General features: G+C 42.9%; 1 protein-coding gene across 10 annotated transcripts in view; it reads left to right on the forward strand.

The window, feature by feature from the left end:
• Nucleotides 1–6,490, forward strand: part of STOX2 (storkhead box 2) — a 126,690-nt gene extending 120,200 nt beyond the window's left edge. For all 10 annotated transcript variants that reach the window (XM_052682614.1, XM_052682618.1, XM_052682622.1 and 7 more), the window contains one exon: nt 2,300–6,490. In XM_052682614.1, the coding sequence (XP_052538574.1) occupies nt 2,300–2,495 (196 nt within the window). In that variant the 3' untranslated portion in view covers nt 2,496–6,490. The remainder of the gene's footprint in view (nt 1–2,299) is intronic.
• The last annotated feature ends 4,892 nt before the right edge of the window (nt 6,491–11,382 follow it).

An 11,382-nucleotide genomic window follows, 5' to 3' on the forward strand; every position in this document is an offset into this window, starting at 1 on the left:
TAGTGCAAAGTCAGACATTTTCTTCCCTAATTATTTACAGAAAGGCTAAAATCTCTGTTGAAGTTCAACCTGAACTTAGATTGAAGAGAACAGAACGTTGTGAGCTTACTGGATTCAGTAATGTTAAGATTAAAAGGGAAACAGATTAGCAGCTTTTAATAATGATCATGTTCTACACAGTGTGTTTTAATTTTATTAATTATGATTCTTTTCTTTTTGCAAGGCCACAGAAAGTAAGCTTTTACATTAAAAAAAAACAAAACAAAACACATTCCGTAGGCACTTTTTTTTCTGTGTATTTGTTTTGTAAGGCCAGTGTAAGTCTGGATATTTCAAAGGCTTTTAAATATCCAAGTCATGAGTTTTGCATCAAGATGATTAAATTGGATGCTTTTGCTCTCTTCTGGTCACTCCTCAATATAACTCTATAAAAACAAATGAAGATGAGGTTGATTTGGACTCTCTGGCTATATTTAGCTTTCTGTTATTACTTGCCTACCTTTTAACAAAAAATGTACTCCACAGCCCTTCTCCAGGAAATGTAAAACCACTGTCCAGCATCCGTCTGGTAAGATTCACCTAGCTGTGACAGCATCCATTAGCAGATGCCTTGGGAAGAGGATAAAACCAGGACCTGTATCTGGTGATATCTCTCAAGTATACTCTGGGCCTCTGCTGATGTGCGCCTCTGGGGTTGTGTCTGCTGGGCTGTGGTGCTGTTTGGTCACGCAGTGTTGCCTGGGGAATCAGAGTTAGCAGTTCTACACTGAAAGAAAAAGGCTATTTAATGAGAGGTGGGTACTTCACGTGATTTGCAATGGTCATTTGACTTCAAAAGTGTTTTGTGAATGAAATTCATCAAAACATCACTGTCTGGAAGACAGCCTCTCAGTATTTTGTTCATTGCATTTACACAGGTGGTATATGGTATCCGTTAGCTCACCGCATTCATTTTATTGCTTTATTTTTAGGGCTTATATAATACTGCTGTTCTTTTGTCACCTAAGGAAGGAGCTAATTTTGGCATTACTCTGCATACAGAACTCACTGCAGTCGTTACCTGTAGATGTCGTAATGGTCAGTTTGTATCACTGGAATTGAAATTGCTTGAAAATGTGAAATTGGTGGTCCCTTTAAGAAGGATACAGTACTGAATGATCTTCAGAAAGCAAAGGTTGCATCTCTTCTTGTTTGTAAGCAGAAAGAGAGGAATCAAAGACCAGAAGCACAGCCTGCGTCACTGCAGCTCAGTGCATGTGTCACCCGTCGTAGCTGTTTGGAACTGCTTACAACAAGGGAGGAATTGGCAGATGATCAGTGCCATTTTGATTGATTTTAAAAGATCTACAAGAGCTTCTCTAAAAGCATCATTTTAGTTGTCAGTTTAAGATGACTTACAGCTGAATTTATTACTACAGCTAAACAAGACATTTCTTTTTCCCCTTGTGTCACGCACTGACACATTCCTCCCTCTGTCCTCAGTACCTTCGGCTGTAGTGCCCATTTAACACCCAGCAGTACTCTAAATGGACTCAGGAAACGTCCTTGGCAAGTCGTGATGTCATTTTGCAAAGAAGTGGGGCTATACATAACCAGGATCCACATGCCTTGGTTTGAAAACCAAATCTCTTTCTGCATGGAAAAACATGATTTAGAGATTAAGAGTAGAAAGAGAACAAAAAGAGTGGTAGTGCCGAAATCTAGCTTTAGCATATGGATGAGTTTTTTGAAGCTGTGGGCTAAAATATAGACTCTTCTGCATTCTTGGTGAGATGTATTGTGTAGTCTTTGAAAGTGCTAAGTGTGCTGTCACTCCCATGGACAAAGGATTTGTTAGAACTACAGGAACTCGGTCCGTTGTCTGAGTGACAAAGCAAGTTGTGCTGCACAGTTACTCTCCTAGCTGTACATATTCACAGAGCTGATTTGATGGAAGTTACTTTGTGCAAAAACGGACAAGCCAGGGAAGAAAACTATGTTCCACAAAATAAAATAGAAGGTACGTTCTTGAGTGAAAATCCAGATACTTGACAGTGGTTTGGTTTACAGACCCTGTGTGACAGCTCCGGCTCTGCTTAGTGCTGTCCCTGTATTACAGCACGGCTACTGCTGAGTTCTGCTGGAACCCGTTCTGGAGGAACATATGTGAGCTGTCAAAATGAGATGGTTTATTGATGTGACATTGCATACAAACACAGGAAGCCTATTATAAAACACTCTATTCTCCTTTCCTGCCTGGTCGATAGATATATCGGCATGTCTTATGTGAGTGCGTATATATATTTCTTTTCCGTTCTAGTACTCGGGAGAGCCTGGCATCCAACACTTCGAGCATTGTTGAAAGCAACAGACGTCAGAACCCTGCTCTGAGCCCAGCACACGGCGGTGCAGGCCCAGCGTTCAGCTTCCGAGCCACCGCAGACCCGCCGACAAGCGAAGCTGAGAAACTGCAGAAACCAGCTAACTGCCTGCAAGCTTCTGTCACTAGTGTCTGATAGTCAGCCTGCCTCAGAATTTCTGTCTTATCCCATACAGCAAAGTTTACGACACTGGGACTGATGTTTACATCTTTGGAGAAAAAAAAAAAAAAAAAAAAAAAAAAGCATCTCAACCACAGTTTTAGTGTTTACTTAAACTGTGCTGCTATGTAGACTAGGGGCAACAAATAAATCTTTCTTTCGAGGTATTGCTTTTCACATTTGCGGCTCTGTAGCAACAGAATAGCAGTAGGGATAATATGTACACTTTTTGCTTCACTTAATTGTAACTGAGCACATATATGAAAGTCTAGACACTGTAAGTGTAATCTGCATTTTCAATGTCCATGCAGTTGCCAACTTCATTTAAAAAAAAATGCCACAGATGTGTGATGCCCCTGGTCAGAAGCTAAACTCTGCTGCAGAGTTGGTTTCCTTCAAAAATTGAGCCAGTGCTGACAGTGACCAGCCAGGATCACCGCGAGGAAAAATGATGCCAAACGTGACGAGTGATGACCTCGGCTCTGTCTGCGAATTATCGGTACCCATCAGTCATTTCCACTGTGCGTTTTGGCGACAATTTTGCAAATACCTGTTGAAGTGAATAAGAAGAGGTTCTTTTTTTAGATTGTGGAGGGTGGGGAGGGAGACGGCTTTCCCTTTTGTGTTTCAGAAGTATGAGAGATGCTCGTGTACTGAAGCTCGCTGCATGACCTTCCGCGGTCACAAATGGGGTGGTAGGCCTTTGCGTAGAGGGGGGAATGGGGAGGGAAGGGAAAGTTATAACTGTTGCAGAGCTGCGGCGCGGAGTGACACAAAATATAGGAAATATCTTCAGTTTACGTAGAGTGTTTTAAAAAGATAATCTGATTTTCGTGTCACTTCTGGTATTGCATCTTGCCATTAACGCAGGAACCAGAAAAAAATCTGATTTCTTTGAACACAAATATTCTTTATGATATAAATGACAAGTATGGCCTGAAGAACTGATTTCTTTCTAGTGGAAGGACATAAATCTATTTTATGTAGCTTATTAAATAGAGTGCCTAAATTAGGCTATTAAAAAATAGCATACAGTGTAGTTATTATCAGAGAACAAAATTTAGAGAATTATAAACTTCTGGCCTTTTTATTCAGTGGATGTTATTTGCAATTTAGCATTTTATGGACATGTTTAGTTTCTAGAAATTAAATGTGTCCGTATGGTGGGCAGTAGAAAACTGAATTCTGTAAGTATGGTTTATCCTAATTGCTCTCCCCAAAACTGTTACTCTGGAGTAATTTGTGCCATGCTAATTACTGCAGAGTAACTTCTAGGGATAGTTGAACTTCAAAAATAATTTTGAGGTGTAGGGTCACATTCTGCTCTGTTCCTCATACAACCTGGTAGTGCAACAAACTGACTTCAGAATTAATTCTGTCTTCGTTTTCTGTCAGAACAGACAAATTGGTGGAAGAATAACAAAGATATGAAATCGTTCAGCAGTCCAAACTGTTGAATAGAAGAGAGACATTTCCACTGTCTAGCTCCTGTAGTACACAGGTATTAAAACCAACTGTACATACTAAGAACCAGTCTTTTCATCAGGTTCTGGTGACATGCATTACTCTGTACGCAGAGTCATTTGAGCTTCACTCGTGTTCTATATTCTCATCAGAAGTCTTCACTGAAGGTTCAGCCTTATGTTATGCAGTTGGATATGAGTTCATTTTCTTACCAGCCGGCTTGCTAACTGGATGCGACCAGTTTCTAATTCTGTAAGAACATCTCCAGTACCCAGTAAATGCACAGGTCTGCTTTCCTTGGTTTCAGTGTACAAATTCCATTTCACAGGAGCAATAAGACCTTTTGGTGCACATGAAGGAAATTATTGTGCTTTTGGTTGGTTATCAAAGTCACTTGGCCTTTAGCCTTCTGCCTTATCATACCTTCCAAGATGTGCTCTAATGACCATATAGCGCTTTGCATGACGCATCTTACTATTCAATATGTAACTCCAGCCGTGCTTACTCCATGCAAACTGTAGAGTCAGAGATTTTGTGGGGAGCTGTCATATACTGTGCAGTAGCTGACTGTGATTTTGTTTTCTGAGGCAAGCTCTGATATCAGTAGTATGTATCCATTCAGTAAATAAAAATGTCAAAACTTAAAAAAAAATAATAATAATTACAGCCGATGATCTGAAGTACAAATGGCAGTATTAGAATGTGAGGAGCAAGAGCAAATTTTATCTTCTGGAGAAGTGTTTGTCATAAAGTAATCAGAACTTATGCAGGCAGCTGGTTGTACAGAAGACATAGTTCCAACAAAATATGGCAGTACATACCTACAAACTGTGTAGTATGTAGTTTCCTAAAGTTCCCAGAGACCAGCAGACAACATAAATGTCATATTAATGTTGACGTGGCATTGTACCAATATTAATGTGACTCTTGGAATATGGAATGTAAACAGAAGTTTCAAATAGAAACGTTTTAATCTTGAATTACTTTTTTTTTTTTTTTTTCCTTTTTTTTTCCTTTTTTCTGTCTTTTTTCTTTAAAATCAACAATGGAATATAAAGAAATTCCATCTTGAGGTTCTGGTAACAAAACCACGAGAGTGGAGCTTGAGTGCTTTATGTCACCCTAATCCTTTGATGAAATCATAGCCTTGTATTACGTGGTTGCTTATCTATCATTCTTCTAATGTATCGATTTAAAGGTTTACAGAGTTAGATTAGGTTGAATCTGTGTTGTGTTCAACTGTAAAGGGTCAACACAAATCTGTCGGCATTTTGCACACTTGATATGTATTATTATAATACAACATGTTACTTTTATGGTAATTTTTTTTACACATATAACTACCTCCATGAATTTGATGAAATGCAGCAACATAAAAGCGTATTGTACAAAGCAAGGTTAAAAACTTTGAAGCATTAGCTCATGGCGTTCTCTTGTGTGTCAATGCTTGCGTATGAAGTCATCGTGTTTCCATTGCCACGATTTCCTTTTACAATATTAAAAATCTGTCTTTCAGATGAGTCATGTAAGACTTTGACAAGGCTGCATAATTTGGATAACAGTGAAAAGGGAGGCTGAACCCTCCCATCCTCTCCCCAGTTACTGCTACAATTTCTGCCTGGTAGAACTTGAAAATGTGTATGTAACTGAGCAAATTAGGAACATCTACAGTCTGTGAAATACGATTGAGGGTGTGGGGTTGTAGGGGAAGACGCTCCGGGTATTTTCTTGGCAGCCTGCAAATATGCTGGGCCCTATTCTGCCTCCTTTTGCCAACAGGTCAGGTCATGGTTTCTCGGAACTGGCAAGAGTTAGAACAGCAATATGTGCTCTGGTTTCTGGAGCGTGTACGTCAGAACCACTCACTCTTGTAGAAATGAGCAGCAGCTCTTAATTGACTTTGCTGGGAGCAGCATTAGGGACCCTGCTTGAGGTATGTGCCTATTGTTCAAAGAACATGGCCAAGTTCCCAAGAAAAATGAAGCCGGCCTTGGAAGTAGCCAGTTGCAACAAGCCACCTTTCAGAAGGGAAGAAAGATTTTCCAAAAACCAAAGGAAGAAAGTGGCGGCTGAACTTAAGCAGATCATATTTATATACAAGCCCCGATTTTTGAACACCTCTTTCAGCAAACCTAGTGCCATTATCGCAGTGCAGGTTAATATACGGTCATCAGCAGAGCTAATTTAGCTGTTAAAATAGTTCAGTTAAAAATCGTAAGAGGTCCATTTGACTCTGCATCATTGTAAAACATCTGTAAAACAAGCAGCGATGCTTGCTTAACTTTAAAACATATCAGGAAAGAAATATTGTAATGAAAACCACAGCCTAGTGCTTGCCAGAGCAGTCATTCTTACAGCAGAGAATGAGGAAGCCAAGGTCATGCTTTGCACCCAGATCACGCTCTCTGGCCCTGGAGCCCTCCGTGTGGTTCAGCCAGGGCAGGCAGGTGGGTGGCACCGTCCCCATCTTGTGTCAGGGCATGCTGGAAAAAAACAAAAAAACAAAAGGCTGAAATCTCTGGACAAAATTATTACCTGGTTTCCTTCTTTCTCTTCAAAAGTCATTCAAGTAAAATTTCTCAGTTAACCAAAGTGTTGATAGTTTGAAGTTTTCACACGGTCGGTTTAAGAGAGGGGCTACTGTGTGGTCCTGCGGGGACTCTCAGACGAGCAGTGCCAAACAGTTCCAATCACACAAGTACTGCCAGCAGAGGGTCTAGGAACAGGATTTTTAATTAAAAATGTGTTTTTCGAATACATTTCCCAGAGCTTTTCCTAAACACAGTTGTTCAAGTGGTGCTGAGGAAGCAAATAGCACTCCTGATCTGGTGTCACCCGCACAGTTTACAATTCTCTTTGCTCTTCTGAAGAAAGCTGTACAGTATTAAGAGAGAAAAGTTCTATTTTTTACATAATTCTTTAAAAGAAAACAAAGTATATATCTAAAGCGTTCCCCCCCAACGTAAGTAAAGTACGTGGATACTGCATCAGAGAGCTGCATGGCACGCAGGACCCAACTAAAGCCAGGCTGGTGCTAGAAGAATCCGGGACTCGCACTTCTCATAGCGGCTCCGAGCGTTGGTTGCAGCCCCATGGTGTAAATCTGGCAGTCACTCCCCGCTTCCCCCCTCTCGCAGAGAGCGGAATTGCTTGCTAACTCCATTGAAGCTCAGTTCTGAGCTGAGGATTTCCGTGTTCCTTCCCCCAAGACAATAAAGGAGCAGAAGGCCGCACGCACACACCTGCAGCTGGAAGAGATCCCTGGTGGAGGGCAGCAGCCCTGTGCCCGGCTGTGGGGAGAGCTGGCATAGGGGTTACCTCGGTGTGTGGAGGAGAAGTGTGCTGAAAGGGATGGTAATTCTGCAGGTAATTTCCTGTGAGTGACTGAATGTGGCTGTTGCATTAGGTCTGAGTTAATAAATGCAAGTGGGACTTACTGTATGTTAGAAGGGAGTTTTGCAGCCAAGACTGCCTTGTATAAATGTGTTTGCACTGAAAAAAAAAAAAAAAAAGAAAAAAAAGAAAAAAAAAGAAAAAAAATTAAAAATTACTTGGTCTCTGGTTGCTGTAAAGGTCATCCAAGATGGATGTTCTGTTTATATTGTATAGTATTTCATATGAAATAATTACGGTTCATGAAATGTCTTCCCTAACGTTACTGATTTATAACAGCACATTTGTAACATGGTTTTTATTGTGTCAGTGTACCATATTGTAAATGATGATAACTTGTCATGCTTAGTATAATAATTTAAAGGAAAAAAGGACAGGGATTTTTGTAAGTCTATATTTGAAAGTCCCTCCATATGGTAATATTGTGTTCATGTTGTTTATGTAGTGTTGTGTGAAATATCCATTTTGGATTGTGTTACTTTTTAAGATATTAAATAACATTTGGTTATATGTTTTAAGTGGATTTCTTGTACCCATCAGTGGCTTTTAGAGAAAGCGCTTTCCATTTTAGAGAAGACTGCTTCCATTTGACACGCCATCCTCTCCCTCATTTTTGAAACCTTGTGTTACAAATTGTCGGTCTCAGAAAAACCAGGTGAGTGCTGTGTCTGCTTCCCTGGGGGGCTGTGAGAGTGTGAGGGAGGAAATTGGCTGCACTTGAGAGCCCCAGTGGGAAGGGGGAACAGTACATGGCTGGAGAAGTGCTGCAAAGTCCCCCTATCTCTGCTGATAACTTGTCAGGTGGTATTTTGAAGGTTCTCCTCCCCACTGTTGCTCTTTTCCATTGGCTCCTCAACTGTTTCTATAATGTCCGACTTTTCTTCTTGGTTTATTTTCTACGATGTCCTTCTCTGTCAGAATCCCACCTCTCCTGCTCTATTCTGGCACTTTTCCTCCTTCTGGTTGTTTTCTTTTCCTATGTGTTACTTGACATGAGACATCCTTCGCTCCTTTTCTCACCCTTTCTGCTTAGAATGTCATCCTACTCCTACAGAGCCTATTCCTCCCTTTTTCATTACTTTTTCTTTTCACTATCCCTGTTCATTTAAAGACCCCAGAGAAGAAAAGGAGCTCCTGTCAGCACTTCCCTTCCAACCATGCCACTCCAGATCGGCGACTTTAAAAAAATGCTGGGTGGAAGTTTTCCTTTGCTGTTCATCTTGTCTGTTCTTCTGTCCTTTTGGCTGCCGCTCCTGTTTTCTGTGCTTTCTTGCCCAACATCTCTGCACTTTGAGGGCTCAGAAAGGAGTCCTCAAACCTCAACTAAAGCCCCGGCTCTCATTTGTCTTCCAGCACTGAGCAAGGCCCCAGCTAAATGCTGAGAAAAACGCTTCCAGAAATACCACTGGCTTTGTGCTGGGAGGGCAGAGCTCGTGCTGATGAGCGGCTTCCTTCCAGCCTCCAAGTCCTCGTGCTGAACAGGGTATTTTTAGCCCTGCTGTCGCAGGAGTGACAAATGGGGACTGGGAGCAGGAAATCCCAAGCACATTTTTTTAAGTCTCTTTTCTCATCTCTCATCCCGATAAGCACAGAAGACCTAACCCTATGCTGGCAGCTATTTGAAAAAACAAGCACAGTAAATAAATCAACCAGCACGTACATGTCTGTGCTCTAGGAAGAAGCCTGTCCTTCTGGAGGGGAGTAACCCTTAGACAGGCTGGGACACTGCTGAGCTTAGCATTTGGGAAGCCTCCCCTGCAGCCATGGGACCAGCTCCTTGCTGCCTCAGCTGTGCTCCATCCTCCTCCTGCTGCTCTCCAGCAGGCCCCAGCCACTGGCCCAGCACAGGGAGGCCATGCAGGGAGAAGCTCTCCTGCGTCCAGTTTAGTGCTTGCCTCTGGCTTGTTCCCAATGTGAACTTGCCAGAAAATCCTTATTCAGGATCTAGCTGCCACAACTCCCCATGCTTCCACTGGACACGAGCTTATGATGACTTTCAGATGCTTGTCATCAGGCCAGCCATGACCCTGAGCTGAGGCATGGCTCTGGCACAGCTTCTCAGCAAAATAGCTGCATTTTTTCATTTTTAATCTAAGCAAAGTGGTACAATTTTCCCTCTTCTTCAAAAGGAACAGTGAGACGTTTTACTCAATACTGCAAGAAGCTGATGGTTGAGACCTCAACTTCATCTGCTTGTATGCTTCACATGCAGCCCACGCAACATCTCCAGCTTGACAAAGGGAGCCAGGAGCTCCCATCTCCACATAGCCAGGGCTGTCCCATGCAGGCAAGGGAAGATCCAGAAAGCCCCTGAGTTCCTGGGCAGGGCACTGGTGCTGGAACAGCAGGCAGAGATGATGGAGCACTGAGGGTCTCGCAGGATTGTGCAGTCTTTCTTGCACCTGCCTGCCCTGTTACCTTGATTTCAGGCCAATCTCCCTCTCCAGCCTACAGATGACCCAGGCGTGTGCTGTTACCACCTCCACCCAGCCTCCCTCCATTCTCAGCCTCAGGGGCTGCCCTAGTACACTCAGCTTTCGTTTTCCATAATCTTCTTTTCTTCACCTACTTCAGAAGAAAGATATTTTTCTTCCAACTGTGGTGTTTTATTTTTAAGTAGTCTCCAGTGGGCCCTAGAGATTTATTATTTGTTCATTACAAGGAAGCTCAAGAGCTCTCGCACCTCAGCTAGCTGATGTATTTATTGCTCCTCCTTAGAGGCAGAATGCACTCCCATTACTTTTTTATTATCAGCCATAATCTAACATGCAGCACCCGTATTTCTCATGCTCCAGAGCCACACAGCAGATAACAGTTTCACCAAATCACAGTGTGCAAGGAAGTGTTTGAATATAAAATGAAAACCCTTCTTATTTTTGATGGCAAAGGCAAGAAAAATAAACCAAAAACTAAAGCCATACAGGATGGCAAATAATAGTGTATAATCAAAGAATATTAGGATGGTATAACCACAGAACAAACAAGAGTTAGGCAAAGCAGACTATGACAACAAAAAAGAATAAATAGAAAGCTTACCCCTCTCCTGGGCTCACACACAAAACACCAGCAGAGCAGATCTCCAGACAAGATCCATCCCCACTGGCAGCCAGCTCTTAAATGGGTCTAGGAGGGGTGCAGCCAGGCTCCACCCCTTCCTGCAGCACAGGTGAATTGCCTTCACTGTGCTCCTCTGGCTGACTCATGGCTCACCTCAGGTGATCCATCAGAGGTTCAGGCCGTGACTCGGCAGTTCCCACACAAATAGTTTTACAAAGCTTCCACTGTGTTGAATATTAGGAAAAATTTCTGAGTGGTTGGGCACTGGAATGAGCTGCACAAGGAGGTGGTGGTGTCACCGTCCCTGGAGGTGTTCAAGAATTGTGGAGATGTGGCTCTGAGGAGCACGATTAGTAGGCATGGCGGGATGGAGCTGGGCTAGACTATCTTAGAGGCCTTTTATAGACTTAATGATTCTGTGGTTCTATGGGAGGGTCTGGAAGGGTCCCAAATGGCAGGAGTGCTGCCAGCAAAGCCTCTCCTGCCTGGGCCCTCGCTCTGGCCATCCCGTGGCCCACAGCACCACCTGCTGTGCTTTGGCACAGCTGGGAACCAGCCCCCGCCTGAAAGCAGCGAACATCCTCACACTGCTGGCAGTATCCTCTCTGCTCAGGCTGCCCCCCTAAAAAAAAACACAAGGAAAAACTGCTTATCTTAGCCCATCACCGGCCTTCCCCCTTCCCATGTGCACAGGAGGTTTCCACTCAGGAAAGTTCTGAACGACACAAAGCTCTCACGTTCGCCTTGCAACAAAACCTCCTCCCTCCCTTCTCCCATTTCCCACTGTACGTGCAGCAACTTGCTGTATGTTCCCTTCCAGAGGATGCGAAGCGCCTCTGCGCTTACTTTGTGTCCAAAAAAATCATCTCTCCAGGAGGAGAAGGCGCGTGATGCATCCCAGATGTCTGCACAAGGCAGCAGTCTGCAGACATAACAGATTGCAGGAGGG

This window comes from Tympanuchus pallidicinctus, unplaced genomic scaffold, assembly GCF_026119805.1.
Source record: "Tympanuchus pallidicinctus isolate F22 unplaced genomic scaffold, pur_lepc_1.0 scaffold2, whole genome shotgun sequence".
NCBI lineage: Eukaryota > Metazoa > Chordata > Aves > Galliformes > Phasianidae > Tympanuchus > Tympanuchus pallidicinctus.